The 16,072-nt window shown below is 42.9% G+C and overlaps 1 protein-coding gene across 1 annotated transcript in view; it reads left to right on the forward strand.

The window, feature by feature from the left end:
- The window catches only part of cpamd8 (C3 and PZP like alpha-2-macroglobulin domain containing 8), a 50,480-nt gene extending 36,076 nt beyond the window's left edge, over positions 1-14,404 (forward strand). Inside the window, exons 38-44 of the mRNA XM_068319735.1 lie at positions 2,271-2,345; positions 2,448-2,553; positions 2,764-2,874; positions 2,945-3,157; positions 4,548-4,622; positions 12,904-13,105; positions 13,393-14,404. Coding sequence (XP_068175836.1) covers positions 2,271-2,345; positions 2,448-2,553; positions 2,764-2,874; positions 2,945-3,157; positions 4,548-4,622; positions 12,904-13,105; position 13,393 — 783 coding nt within the window. The 3' untranslated portion in view covers positions 13,394-14,404. The remainder of the gene's footprint in view (positions 1-2,270; positions 2,346-2,447; positions 2,554-2,763; positions 2,875-2,944; positions 3,158-4,547; positions 4,623-12,903; positions 13,106-13,392) is intronic.
- Positions 14,405-16,072: the final 1,668 nt, after the last annotated feature.

Genomic DNA, 16,072 nt, shown 5'->3' on the forward strand with positions numbered 1-16,072 from the left:
GCAGCTAAATTCGGATGTTCTGGAGACACATGCAAATGTGTAACAAATGGTTTGTTCAGTGTAGAATTGTTTGACACTGATGTAGAGCCAGAAACACTGATGAGAAATATAAGGGCTGGATCCAGGTCATCTCCCCAGCCACCCATCAGAGGCCTGTCCCTCATTACCAGACAGTTAAAAGGCTTCCACCTCCAAAAGAGCCACCTCCCTTTACACATTTACACACACACACACACACACACACACACACACACACACACACACACACACACACACACACACACACACACACACACACACACACACACACACACACACACACACACACACACACACACACACACACACTGCTGTGACTGTGTCAGTCGAGTCTGACCTGAGTTGTAGTGGCTAACAAGCTCAGTTTACACCCCTGCTGGCCTCCCTTGGAGTTTTACTGCTGCCTGCCTGACTGCCACTTACATTCCTCAATTTATGGTGGCAAGCTTGGCTTCTGCAGTCATGTCTGGTTGCTTTCTTGGAATGAATGATTAGTCCAGTGACTGAATGGAAGCTACCACATCCACAACCTCTTATCACCTAATGTAATGAGCTTTATTTAAAAGCTTAGAACACGCTGTTTGAGCAATGAGAGTTTATGGGCAATGTTTAGTTGCGAGATACACAAACGACAGTTTTGTAAACAGAGAAAGACGGAGAGAGAGAGAAAGAGAGAGAAAGAGAGAGAGAGAGCGAGTGTGTGTGTGTGTGCGTGTGCGTGTGCGTGTGTGTGTGCGTGTGTGTGTGTGTGTGTGTGTATCTCGGTGGCGCCAGCTCAGGCTGAGCACCTCATAAACCCCTGCTGTCCAAAGGCTGCCACCTTTGACAGAATGAAAAATCTCCCTGTGGGGGAATTAACTCTGCTGGCTCCTTATGCACACACTCAAATGTTCAGTAAACAGCTCACCCATGACTCATTCATGCACTCTTATTTACTAGATATGGTCATGCATGTTAGACCTAACTGTACACTTTTGCATAAGGTTCCCAAAATACCAGAAACTGTCTCCAGCACAGATCGGGAGATCCGAGAGGAAAACTGGGATCCCTTGTTGATTTGCTCTAATATAAAGCTTGCAGAGTCATGATTGGTGGTGACCTGTACATTTTCTAGCCCTGCCATCATTTTATGGTGGAGTGCATATGGTCTGCATTGTAGCTGTGGCCCACAGAGCACATTCAAATGCAGACCATGTGGCCTCTGACATTTGGATTGCATGGTAATCAAGGTGCAAGTCAGGAATCGATTCAGTTCAGTTGAAAGATTAGTTTTTTGATCATAAACAATTAAAATCTCCACTTAACGTTAGTTCGATAGGTACAAACACATCACCATTCATAAAATTGTACTGTTTAACTGCAGTTCTGTCTTAACTTAATTGCCAAGCTGTTACCACTTTCCCATTCAGTAAAAAAGTGATGGCAAACACTATTTATATGAGCTCTGCTGTCACATTTTCACAACACTTTTCACATTCTGATTTTGTTTTTATCGTTAAATAATCTTTTTAATATTGTCAGCTGAACTTGTAATGAGTTATGATAGCTCTTAGTATCCAGTGAGTACTCGTCAGTATCTGTATATTCAGACTACGTTGGTATAGAGTAGTATATAGTCAGCCTGAGGTTATGTAAGATATTTAATCCTTGACATTTGATCTCTGACGTGGAGCTGTTCAGTCTGCTGTGGTGCTGATTGCTAATTTTGACAGTTTCCATGTCCATGACTACCAGCTGTACATTAATAATAGAATTTAAAGTGCTCCAGCTCGACCACCAGCCTTGTGTTCGCTATTCATAAATAGACATTTTATATTCCTCATCATTAACAAGTCTCACATTTAAATAGATTTTAATCCAGAAAGATTCAAAGCAAGAGAACTTTAATTTTTTGTTTGTTTGTATTCATTCATTGTGCCATGTGAAATCATGTAGTTATAGAGGAAGTGGTTTCCATCACTATGTTTCCACAAGATAATGCTAGAAACACGTCACATCATACCACATCTAGCACACTTTATTTTAAAAAGTGTCCGCTACTATAGTGCCTCACTCCTCATGCAAACAACACACACCTACAGTATGTACGCAGACACTGCAGCACTTTTGATCCACTTCCAGGAAAAAGCCAGAAAAACCTCCAGGCCTGTGTCTGCACAGATCTGCTAAAGTCCAGTTACATTGTGTGGTTTTTTTTATGTAATGCTTTACTGGTGTATTCCTCCCAACAGCTGCTGATGGACAAGCGAGTGGGTCTAAAGAGATACGAGCTGAATGGGAGAAAAGTGTTGTTCTACTTTGACGAGGTGAGTTCAATTTCAAATGACTGATTCTTTAAAAATATCTGTCAGCATGTGTAGTTTTTCTTCATATCTGTGCTTTTATTTCCATTTGTCTCCCCTGCTCAGATTCCCAGTCAGTGTATGACGTGTGTGGCCTTCCAGGCTGTCAGAGAATACATTGTAGGCAAGACAGCGCCTGTTCCGGTCAAGATCTATGACTACTATGAACCAGGTGTGCCTCTGATGAACACTTGAAGTACTGCTCTTTAAAGAAAAGCAAGGAAAAAAAGTCCAACTCACCTTGATTTATGAAGTGGCTTCTTTTTTTGTGTGGAAATGGTTGTTTTCTTTATGTGCATGACCTAGTTATGGTGAGCTTCATCATTGCTTTGTGTGTGCGGATGTGTGATTGTGTCGTTGTGGATTTGTGCTTGTCATTCAGCATTTGAAGCAACCCGGTTTTACAACGTGAGTGAAAGCAGTCCACTGGCACGGGAACTGTGTGACGGACCTACTTGCAATGAGGTGGAAAGTTCAACCAATCAGTGGATAGGTGAGGCTCATCATGCAGCCTGAATAATATCTTGCCTCCATTGATCTCCTCATGAATATTTTGTCTGTAGGTTTTGTGCAGGCAAACCAGTGCAACAATGTGTTTGGCTGTCTGGAAGAGGAGCAGCTTGAGCGATGCACTTGCTACAGAGACTGCGGTTATGATGGGGAGCCAGTTTGTGGCTCAGATGGTCAGTTGTACCAGAACCAGTGTCAGATGGAGGTGTTTGCCTGTCGAAATGGGACACGAATCAAGCAGGCACCGCTCTCCCAGTGTCCTCACAGTAAGGGCTTTAAAATATGACCCTCTCTCACCTGGATTTACAAATACATGTATATATGTGTATGTCATAATTACTCACTAGTGTTACCTGATTCCAGACTTTCAGCCCAGTTTTATTTAAAGATTCAAATAGGTTCTCTCTCATTGGAGAACCCAGAGACCAATCAAGTTTAGTAGGCAGGATAAGGATGAAGACGGTGTCATTGTCCTATATAATTAGTGTATTAGCTCACTAGATCTCTGAGAAATCATGAGAGCAGAGTGGTACCAACTGTGGATGAGTTTGTCTTGGCTATAAAGCCTCATAGAAAAACAATTCTTAAATGAATTCCACTGTAGATGACAGGACAGTTGTGTTCCTCATTGCTGGTTGTTAAGGCACAACAAAATCAGAATACCAAGCCTAACTGTCATATTTACATCACTGGACCTAGATGTCTACTTTTATTTTGAAGGGAATGAGTGTTATTATATCCTGCTGTCTGCATTACTGCTAACTCAGTCAAAATGAGAGCATTCGCTCTATAGTGGGAAAATAACCGCTCTGTTCAAGCTCACACGGACTGTGTAGTTTTAATTTATACAAAAACAGGACTGTAAATAAATGATATCTCCACCATATCAACTGTTTGTCATGTGTTAAATGTATATTCCTGCAGCTCTATGCAAATTCAGCCTCATGTCCAGTGTGTGTGCATCTGTGTGTGTGTGTGTGTCTGTTCACATGCACATGACAGTGTGTCTGCTCTCCTGCGTGTGTTAAATGATCTAAGTAGAAAACATCTGTTCAGGTGTTGAGCTGATTACTGGATGAGTTTCTGAGGGGGAGCCACCCGCCGCACACCCCCTCCACTCGCTCTCTGCTGTATTACAGGGCTCTCTCCAAATGACAGAGTGCTTTTGTCCAGCCCTTTGAAATCCTTGTCACATTCCTTTCCGACGCACAGCCCAACAACAAAGGAGCCTTCATGTTGTAGAGCACATTGGGAAAAGGAATAGACAAAACTGTGGTGGGAAAAGACCTCCGTTTGTGCCAAGTGCTGTTGATTATCAAAAGAGCTGTATTTTTGTCTCCTGACCTTGTTTGTTTGTGTATGGTAGCACAGCAGAGATCCATGCATGCATTTTCCTGTTTTGAAAAGGAAAAAGATATAATTTGTTTCCACACACAGACTCTGTTTTGGCTCCGGCTATTTCTGGAAAGATTCTAATGCAGGCCTCGGTTGAGACTGAGGGTACATCATTGTTTTGCCAAGAAGTGTTGCTCAGTGGGATGGATAAGGCTTCTGGGCAGTATTTAGATGTTGGATTCCTGATTACTGGGTTTTAGGTGGTGTGGTAGTCACAAAAAATGTGAATAATCTGAAAGTTGTGTGTTTTTGTGTTTCCAGTGGAGGCCGTGGTGGAGGACAGGCAACCAATCGCAAGCCAGGAAACAGAGCAGCCCTCAGTGCCTGTTCACACAGGTAACATCTTATACCACACATTTCCCTGCCTGCACACAGTTATGCATCACCTGAGTTCTCCCTGACATGTTCTCCTCCACAATGTTTACATTTCAACTCTATCTTGCTCACTACACCATCATAAGCCCGCTAAGGACAGCTGCAGAATTCAGTTGTAATTCAATGGATAACCTACCTAAAGTAGGTTTTACTCCTGCATTTGAAGCTGCATCGATTAGACGTGATATTCATGTTACAGTCAGCAGAATGTTGTCTGCTGTCTGAATGCTTCAGGTTATTCTTATTCAAGCAACGGATAATATGCTCCATCAGCTAAATGCAAATTTAGTCAAAATTTGAAGCATGTTATGCGATATTTGCATTTTTTTTTCTTTGTATTGTGGAGACCCAATGACAGGAAGATGACTGAGTGAGATGTAAGGAGATTAAACAATGTGTGGGAGGTGAACTGAGAAGGCAAAGAGGACGGACCAATAGTCAAAGAGGGATGGATGGGAGGTGAAATCAAGGAAGGAAAAAGAAAATGGAGCAGAAAGAGAGAGAGGATGAGAGGAGGAAGAGAGTGGGAAGGTGGGTTGGGTGTGTGACAGTGCATTCCCTTGCCACCGCATCATGTCTGGAAATGGTGTGATGAATAGGTTGATAGGTTTCACACTGCAGGCCTGTATGTTGCTTAGCCACAAGCTCAGATCAGCCATCGCTTCCACAGAGGCAGCCAGAGAATTTCTGATAGGATGTTTGAGTCTGTGGAGCGAGGACGAAGCTGTGTTACATTTGGCAAGGACGAAAAGACGAAAAGGCACTGCAGTCATTCACACGACACGTGTGTGTGTGTGTGTGTGTGTGTGTGTGCGTGTGTGCATGAAAGAGACAGACAGAGAGAGAGAGAGAGAGCGAGAGAGCGAGAGATGACACAGCTTGCGCAGACTTGTTTTCCAGCATGCAACTCCAGGTAGAAGCAGCTTCCAAAGCTGCACATAGTCAAAAAGCCTCAGTACGAACGCTAAGATATCATACTCACCACAGGAATGCTGGTATGCAAATATGTAGAGGTTTGTGTGGATGTGTTTGTGTGTGTGTGTGTGTGTGTGTGTGTGTGTGTGTGTGTGTGTGTGTGTGTGTGTGTGTGTGTGTGTGTATATATATATATATACTACGTGTGTAGCCACAGCTGCCCTGGGGCAGACTGATGGAGGCTTCTACAGCTGGCAGCGCAGAATCCCCGCGTTTTTGTTGATAGTCCCGTCTTTGTTCTTTTTATAAACAAACTTTCCGCCCAAAGGTCCGAGTGGGCTTGCCTCGCTCTCCTGTGTCGCGTCCATTTCTATTGTCACTCTGCTTTTGACTACTGGCGCAGATAGGAAGTGACGTTACTGCAGCCTACGGGTCCTTCAATGGGCCAAATTTAAAATGCTTGTGCATTGACTTGCCACTCGCAATTAATTGCGTTAATTTTTATAGCGCGTTAATTTGCAGCGTAATTAATTAATCTAATTAACGCGTTAAAGTGACAGCCCTAATATATATATATTTATATTTACAGTATACAGTATGTTACATACATATAATTAATGTAGCTGCAAGAGAGCACAAGCCAGTGTCTTATTGTGCTGGTCCCAAGCCCGGATAAATACAGAGGGTCGTGTCAGGAAGGGCATCCGATGTAAAACTTTACCCAAATCAAACATGCGAATCAAATCTATGACTTCCACACCAGATCAGTTGAGGCCCGGGTTAACAATGACCACCATCGGTGCTGTTCACCTACTGTTCACCTACTGTTACGGTTTCCAAAGGAACCAGGTGCGAAAGTCAAAATGCCACAAAATCCAAATCCTTTAATCAGTCTGTTTTCAAAAACCAGGAAAGCTCAGATTTACAGCACCAGGGGAATATCCAAAATCGTGGTCAAACAGGCAAGGGGTCAAAATCTTAAACAAGAACAGACAAGGCAAGGCTAACTCGTGGTCGTACAAAAAGCTGTCAAGGAATACAATAACGATTGGCATACACAAGACTCTCTGCTCAGAGGAATACTGAATAACACTGAGACCACGCTGAACTAAAGTGAAGGCCTTAAATAGACAGACCAGGGTTCTATATTTGTTGCAGGTGGAACTAATGGTCAATTAATTAACTAGGGGAAGAACTAAACATGGATTGGCTAAAGACAAAACGAAACAATTATGGAAAACAAACCAGGTGCAGCGAATCATGAATAAGGCAGTAACAGAAAACCAGAAAAGTATGTGAACTGAAAACCAATAAACAAAAGACAATGTCAGGAACGTATAGATAATGCAAAACAGGACATGGCAGATGCAGATCATTGCACCTACAGGGTGTCGATGGAAATTGGACTATTGTTGGTCGAAGAAGGAGAGGTGGAAAGTGTGTTCGTAGGAAGAGAGAGAAGAGGACAGAGAGTAGGCATGTTGAATATCAGAACTATGACAGGAAAAGGTAGAGACTTGGTTGACATGATGCAGAGGAGGAAGGTAGACATACTGTTTGTCCAGGAGACCAGGTGGAAAGGTAGCAAGGTTGGAAGTTTAAGAGCAGGATTCAAGTTGTTCTATCATGGTGTAGATAGGAGGAGAAATGGAGTAGGAGTTATCTTGAAGGAGGGGTTTGTTAGGAATGTCCTGAAGGTAAAAAGAGTGTCAGATAGAGTGATGAGTCTGAAGCTAGAAATTGAAGGTGTGATGTTCAACGTTGTTAGTGAGTATGCTCCACAGCTAGAATGTGAGCTGGAGGAAAAGGAGAAATTCTGGGTGGACTTTGATGAAGAGATGCAGAGCATACCTAGAAGTGAGAGAGTTGTCATTGGAGCAGACTTCAATGGATATGTTGGTGCAGGAAACAGAGGTGATGAGGAGGCGATGGGCAGGTTTGGTATCCAGGAGAGGAATGCAGAAGGACAGATGGTGGTTGACTTTGCAGAAGGATGGACACGGCTATAAGAAATACTTTCTTCCAGAAGAGGCAGGAACATAGGGTGACCGATAAGAGTGGAGATAGGTGCACACAGGTAGACTACATCTTGTGTAGACGGTCTGAAGGAGATCAGTGACTGCAAAGTAGTGGTAGGCGAGAGTGTAGCCAAACAGCATAGGATGGTGGTGTGTAGGATGAGTCTGGTGGTGAGGAAGATGAAGAGGACAAAAACAGAGCAGAGGACGAAACGGTGGAAGCTGAAAAAGGAAGAGTGTTGCATGTCTTTTAGGACGGAGTTAAGACAGTATCTGCGTGGTCAGGAGGTGCTTCCAGATGACTGGACAACTACAGCTAACGTCATTACGGAGGGAGGTAGGAGAGTACTTGGTGTTTCATCTGGAACGACAGTAGATAAGGAGACTTGGCGGTGGGATGAGGAGGTACAGGAGTGTATACAGAGAAAGAGATTAGCTAAGAAGTGGGACACTGAGAGGACTGAGGAGAGTAGAGTTCAGGAAGATGCAGCGTAAGGTGAAAGTAAAGGTAGCAAGGGCCAAACAAGGGGCTTATATGACTTGTATGCTAGGTTGGACAGTAAGGAGGGGGAGACTGATCTATACAGGTTGGCAAGACAGTGAGACAGAGATGGGAAGGACATGCAGCAGGTTAGATGCGATTAAGGATAGGGGTGGGAGTGTATTGACAGGTGCTAGTAGTGTAATGGGAAGATGGAAAGAGTACTTTGAAAAGTTGATGAACGAGGAAAAATGAGAGAAAACAAAGACTAGAGAGGTGGCTGTTGTGGACCAGGAAGTAGCAAAGATTAGTCAGTTTGAAGTGAGGAGGGCATTGAAAAGCGGAAAGGCACTTGGTCCTGATGATTTACCTGTGGAGGTATGTAAGTGTCTAGGAGAGGTGGCAGTAGAGTTTCTGACTGGGTTGTTCAACAGGATCTTAAATAGTGAGAAGATGCCTAAGAAATGGTGAAGTGTGCTGGTGTCCATTTTTAAGAACAAGGGAGACGTGCAGAGTAGTGGCAACTACAGAGGAATAAAGCTGATGAGCTATAAAATGAAAAGAGTAGTAGAAGCTAGACTAAAGGCAGAAGTGAGCATTTGTGAGCAGCAGTATGGTGTCCTGCCAAAAAAAACAGTACTACAGATGCAGTATTTGCTTTGAGGATGTTGATAGAGAAGTACAGAGAGGGCCAAAGAGAGCTGCATTGTGTTTTTTGTAGATCTGGAGAAAGTTTATGACAGGGTGCCCAGAGAGGAACTGCGGTATTCTATGAGGAAGTCTGGAGTGGCAGAGAAGTAGAAGCGGTGCATACATGCAGGACATGTATGAAGACTGTAAGACAGTGGTGAGGTGTGCTGTGTGTGACAGAGGAGTAGGTGGAGGTGGGACTACATCAGCGATCAGCTCTGAGCCCCTTCGTGTTAGCTATGGTGATGGACAGGCTGACAGACGAAATTAAAAAGGAATCTCCATGGACTATGATGTTTGCTGATCACATTGTGATCTGTAGTGAAAGCAGGAAACAGGTGATGGAGAAGCTAGAGAGGTGGATGAAGGTTAGCTGCAGTAAGACAGAGTACATGTGTGTGAATGAGAGAGACCCAAGTGGAAAAGTGAGGTTGCAGGGAGAAGAGATCAAGAAGGTGGAGGATTTTAAGTACTTAGGGTCAACAGTCCAGAGCAATGGAGAGTGTGGAAAAGAAGTGAAGAAGCGTGTACAGGCAGGATGGAATTGGTGGAGAAAAGTGTCAGGTGTGATAGAAGAGTTTCAGCTAAAACGAAAGGAAAGGTGTACAAAACTGTGGTGAGACCAGCGATGTTGTTTGGTCTAGAGACAGTGTCACCGAGGAAGACAGGAGACAGAGCTGGAGGTAGCAGAGATGAAGATACTGAGCTTCTCTTTGGGAGTGAACAGGAAGGATAGGATCAGGAATGAGTACATCAGAGGGACAGCACATGTTAGAGGTTTTGGAGATAAAGTTAGAGAGGCCAGACTGACATCGTTTGGACATGTCCAGAGGACCAAAGCTGAGCTGCTAATTACCTTCAGAAGATCTGCTAGTGGATGTGATTGCCTACGGGAATCATCACTGACACCAACATGCTGATTCACAGTACAGCAACAGCAATCCTTGAGATGCTTGGCTACAAGATGGGCTAATAAAATAACAAGCAGTTCCCTCCATGGATGAGATGGTTAGATAATGGCAAAATAAAGAGAATTTAGCCAGCTAGCAGAGTGAGCGGCAGACATTATATTCTTGTTGTGAATAAAGGGAACACAGCAGGAAATACAACACACTACCCAAGGCACTCAAAACTGCCAAACACGGACTAACAGCTCTAGCCACCTGGTTGAAGAGATACACTAAGGAAGTAGAGGCCAGGAGAAGAAACAATGGGTTGTCCACTGTATTGGCCAAGGTGTATTCTCAGTGGAGGAGATATAACAGTTGTTCAGACCCACCAAGAGCTGAGATGGAAAAATACTGGAAGGACATACAGTATGTAAGAGAGAGGCAGCAATGCCCAGTGACTAACAGACCTAAGAGCTGACCATAATAACCTCCCAGAAGAAGATCCAGTAATCATCCAAGTGGCAGACATCCAGGAAAGAATAAAGAGCTGGAAAGCACTGGGCCCTGATATTATCAATGCATACTGAGAAAGCTAACTGCAAGGCACAAACGCCTAGCAGAAAAGAAGAAGCAGCTGCTAAGGAATGGGAACCTGGGCAGGACAGTCCTAATCTTGAAAGACTTCCAGAAAGGACCCATCTCATTCAACTACCAGTCAATCACGTGTCTCTGCACAATATAAGTCATTTCAGCATCGTTGTGGCTAAGATGAGCAAACCTGTGGCTTAATACATGAGCAGGGCTCAGAAAGGAATCAGTAGTAACAAACACCAGCCAAAGACCAGCTGCTTGTCAATAGAGGAGTCTCCCAAGACTGCAAGAAAAGACTAACCTGAGCACAGCCTGGATTGACTACAAGAAAGCCTAATACTCACACAGCTACTGGAATGTGTAAATGTGAAAGACAACCATAGAGGCCAACTCATTGCTGATATCCTAAATTACATATATCAAGGAGATGCACTACTACCACTGCTGTTCTGCATAGGCCTGAACCACTTTAGTCAGATCATCACAAAGAGTGGCAATGTATACCAGTTCCGAAATTGGGCAACAATCAATCACCTGCTCTACATGGATGACATCAAGCTGTATCCCAGCAATGAGTGAGAAATCGTTTCACTGTTCCTCACCAGGATCTACAACAACATAGGCATGTCATTCAGAATGGACAAGTGTGGCCAGATGACCCAAGATGCAGACTGATTCCCCTGAGAAGGTCCAGAACATAGAAGCAGCACATATTAGCAGGGTGTAAGATGCTAGCTGGATCAGCTGTACATGGAGAAGCACAACAAAGTGACAGGGATAGTGTACCAGAACATCTGTACCCAATATGGAATAGAAGTACCCAAATCCCAATGGGCCATATTACTGAATGTGGCTGAGAACAACAGGGTTCAGTGAGAGTTCAGCTTCCAGACTGACAAACAGCTCCTGGCTAAATAACCAGACAGTGTGGCCTTTTTGGTAGTGAGTGCACTTGGTGCAGAACCCCAAAACTGTGAGAGTGGCTCCAACAGATACCAGGAACAACATCTGAGGCCTCAGTCCGAGAAAGCGCAGTTCGTGCAAAAGTTAAGATACTGCAGAGAACCCTCCAATTCCAAGGCAAGCTTGAGGATGATACAAATGCCACCCTACGAGGGTGACGTGTGTGTGTGTGTGTGTGTGTGTGTGTGTGTGTGTGTGTGTGTGTGTGTGTGTGTGTGTGTGTGTGTGTGTGCGCGTATGTGTGTGTGTGTATGATTAGAATGAATACATATTATTAGAATATTGATTACACATTTGCTAAGAGCCTCCAAGGAAATGACAGTTTCCATTGCAGCAGTGGAGGAAGCTCAAAATCTGGAATTAGCTTCCCTGTGCAGACTTGTCCCAATAGTGAACCAGAAGACAACAGTATGATGAACACACAAGCTCACAAGCTTTATTAGAGATGACCGTTTCCTTCATGTGCATATGTTTAACCATTTAATTTATAAGTTTGTTAAAGTTATACATTTCATTAGAATTTAGGGCTGTGTAGTTTTTGCGTGGACAGCATTATGAAGTTGTTTTTTCCCCACAAACCTATGAATAAAATCTGAATAAAATGGATTCATAGTAGGTACTGATTAGAATAAACATATACTAAAGCACTACTCTTCTCCAAAAGTGTGGTTTTGAAGTAGCGCTCTGTGTTTCATACAACATTTTAAGCAGGGAGGGACCCCTACTGTCTGTGATGGGGTATTTCCTTTAGATGTACAGGATATTAAAGGTGCCCTGTGGAGTTTTCTTGTAAACAAGTTATGTTTACATACCCTGTTTGTCACCGGAAAAAAAAGGTCTTAGAAACATGTTGAATGTATTTTCTTCCTCGTAAAACATTTGCAAGGAGTTTTTTACCTCAGACATGTAAGTTAGCATCTATCTCTCATGTTCCAGTGCGGGTGTTATATTTGTCACCAGTGGAATAAAATAAACACACTGCCTGGAATGTTGGATTTCCTGCATGGACAAGCATTTTTGGTGCTCTGCCAGACCCAATAGAAGACATAGTTTTAAGTGTCATTTAAGCAGGCAGGTGAGTTCTGTAGTGAAGCACTGGCTGGAAGCAGATGGTTGTAGTATCATGGACCAGCAAACTAGCCCTGGATGTCTGTGCACATTGATCCTTTGCCCGACTCGATCTGACTCAGCATGTCAATCTGGTGCTGCAGAGATTTGTATCTCCATCTCAACAGGCTTGACGCCACGGTTGTCTTAGTTCGATCACACTCAAAAATGGCATGCTGGTCCATGTGGCGGCTTGGCGAGAAGCAGCAGTAAAAACGACGTGAGACACATTTCATTTCCTTTGCTATTTTTGCTGCAAGTGTTTTTCCTTCGTGCAGCCCGGCAGGTGAAAGTTGTTTACCTGCTGGAAGTGAGTGTTTGCTGAGGTTCACTAAAAGAGCTTGTTGTCTACAGGTCTTCATCGACATTCCAATGCAGCTGTCTTTGCTCGTAGGCTTCCTTTCTGGAGTATTATTGAAGAATAGCAGAAAACAAAGCTCTCCTAATTCAGTCATAAATATGTTTAATTTCCTTGGAATTCTTTGATATGTCCCCTTATTTTTTTATGAACTAATTTTTTTTTTTTTGTAATACAGTAAAGTCATGTTCAAATTTTAACCGCTTTTCACCTCCCCTGATCTCTCCAGGTGAAGAGGAGCAGGGATCCATGGCTGAGCTGTCCTATTATTCCTATGATTACGACCCAGATTCTGAGCCTTTCCTCGCTGATGCAGACAGAGGGGATCATTTTGACCTCCCTGAAAGTGGAGGGGATGTCGGACAGAAGGTGCTCATGTCAGCAGATACTCAGCTACCCACACTGGACACAAAAAACACCCCAGAGCGATGGTATGTTGTTTTCATTCATTAGTGTACAAATCAGACTACAACTTCAAGAATGTTGTTCCCGTCATCTGTCTGGGATTATTTTCAGATGCACATGAAGACACATTTGGTCTTTTGGTATTAATAGCCTCAGGAGATTTACAGTATATGGGACTGTCTATAAATAAACTAAAGTGGCTATATGCGTATGACATGCTAATATTGTTCAGTGTCAGATGTTTTGGCAACACCTGAAATGTTGGTCTGAGGTGATGCAATAAAACTACAATCTGTTTTCTTGTCGTCCACAGAAACGCTTGCAGAGTGAAGCCATAAACGCCTCCAAATTGTATATTATTTGTGAATATGCTAGTGAATGGAAAAAGCAGAGAGACTCGCGGTTTTACCCCGCCTGAAAGGAAGAGATGATAGAGTCTGGAGAATGAGAGTGTGACAACCTGTGCTGTAATTTGTTGTGAGTGAATGCGTGGATACATTAATACGTTCTTGGATATGACTGTGTGTGAGTGCTACGAGACGAGTGTCCCTTCAGACTTTAAATTTTCTTCCTCCAGACTCCTGGTCATCAAAAGGCACCATAGCATCTTTGTTATTCACTGTATGGCCTTTATAATCACTAGAATAAATAATCAAGTATTTATGTTTGTAATTACACCTGACTTTAAACAAAATATTTTGTTATATTTTCTATCTGTGGTATTTATTTTTAGCCAGAGGTCATATCATTTTTATTGTTTTTGTCATTGGCGGCCCATACACTTTACTTTTTGCCCATGTGATTCACTACACTCAAAAATATGTACTGTCAAGAACTTTTTTTTCATAGCAAGCTTTAACCCAATTACTGAAATGTTTGATGAATTTCCTGTGCTGGTATCCTGCTGGAAAAAAGACATATGTTACACACATGCTTTACAGAAAACATAAGCTTGGAAGTTTTTCATTTTTCAAAGTTTTTGTTAGACAATGCAGTAAAGGTTGACAGGAAAGAGAACATGACCGTGAAATTAACGGTTACAAGTCTTTCAACCACTGGACCACCAGCCCAAATTTTTCTGGAACCATCATCTACTCTCACATCATTGTTCACCTTACCTACCTTGAGATTTGATTGTACAGTTCATAAGCTATTGTGTTTTTGTTTTTTTGTTATTTTGATTCATGAAGTAATCAACCTAAAAATCAAGAATGAAGTTTTAAATTGCTGTAAATGTACCAAATTTGATTGAGTGTAGCCCCTATTCATATCAAAATAGTGTGCTTTCAAAAACAAAGCAGAATAAAATTTGTATTCTATCAAAATTTTTTTTGATTTTAATGTGTTTAACTCATGAGTTCATCCACTGATTGTTACCTGGGTGTGAGTTGTGCCATCTGCACCTCCTACTTCTGTTTTAGCTTTAGTTTGAACTGTAGGGAGAAGACTACCCTGAATTAGGTTAAATATAATCTTTTTGAATACATCTGCTCTTCTAGCAAAGAAACTGCAGTTTGTTTGTGAAAGCTGTGTAGCTCCATTTCCTTTGAAAGGGTTGTTAAGTCTGGAGATAATTTCCTGTCAGCAGTGAGCTATATTACAGTCCTGCTGCTTCAGAGGACCTTCTGCTTTGATAAATGCTGATTCCTGACATTCTTCTCTGTCAGAGACACAAAGAATGTACATGTGTGTTTCGGTTTTATACATAGTGTACACATGTCGAAGGTTTGAATTTGTTTGTGTAACTGCTAACAATAGATTCTGGTTTGCTAAAGAAGCAGACCTGGGGAGAGTGAGAGTCCATTAAAGCTTAATGTCTGTTTTCAGCACACATCACTTGTCGGACCTCTCAGTTACTGTGGCCTCGGGCAGGTGAGGCCTTTAAACGAGTCAAATCCCGACTACAAATTATCAGTGGGATTTGACATCAAAGACAGCATAACTGTAACCGCATTGGGGTAAACAGTTTGACCTGAAGTTAAAGACGAGAAACTAGAGAGTTGCATTTTGGCACTTCAGTAGAAAGTAGACAACCTGTAACTGCTCCAGGTGTGCTGCACTGCATCTGACCCTGCATTATGGTTGACATTTCATGCATGAGTGTTTGGGGGAAGGAGGAGTCAAGTCAAGCATTGCACTAAAATTTTAGGGACAAAGCGGAGATAAAGCTGTTGAACTTCACCCTCTAAACTAAAAGCAGATGCTGCAAGATTTACTTCTCCAGCCTCAATTGAACCACTTCTTGAAAAACTCTCTTCTGTGGTGTTGGTGAACCAACAGAGTGGGGGGACATGGCTGCAGCAAAGTATCCACAGTAGTCTCTGTGGCAACTGGTGCATGGCTGAGGAGTGATATTGCATCTCCACACAATGAGCAGAAAGAGTGAAAAGGGAATGGAGGGGGGCTGGGAGGGTATCTTGGTTTCATGGTTTGCAGGGAGGTAGCATTACATGAGAGAGAATCAGGGTGATGACATTGTTCCTGAGAAGCAGCTGAATGCACCCGTACATCCACCACTGCAGAGGACAGGCTACTCACCTGTCAAAGCCATCCCAGATGGAACACTTGGACAAAGGGTCACCCAGGCAGATGGATAGACCCCTATTATTAATTGTAGAGTCTGCTTTGCTGTTCATAGTTTGATATGTGTTACACAGCTCATGTGTCATCATTGTTTCAGAGGAAATTAAGGATTGATTCAGGGCCATCCTGTGTTCTGGATCTCACTGTCAGCCAGGGACCAGGCGATGCCGGATCCAGGAAAAAGAATACTATTATATGGAGAAAGACCTCCAGGATGGACAAGGAGTGAGGTGCTGCCCTGATGCTCACTTGACCACTTCAATAAAAATATGCAGCCTGCTTCATCTGTGGATGAGGGGGATTGTTCCTTTAACCTGCATCTATTTGTTAAGATTGACCTGTGTGAATATTTAGTAGCATTGCTTCACTGAGGCATTCCCGAGGCATCCATCGCTATAACGGCGTGTCAC

The sequence above is a fragment of the Antennarius striatus genome, chromosome 7 (assembly GCF_040054535.1).
Source record: "Antennarius striatus isolate MH-2024 chromosome 7, ASM4005453v1, whole genome shotgun sequence".
Taxonomy (NCBI): Eukaryota; Metazoa; Chordata; class Actinopteri; order Lophiiformes; family Antennariidae; genus Antennarius; species Antennarius striatus.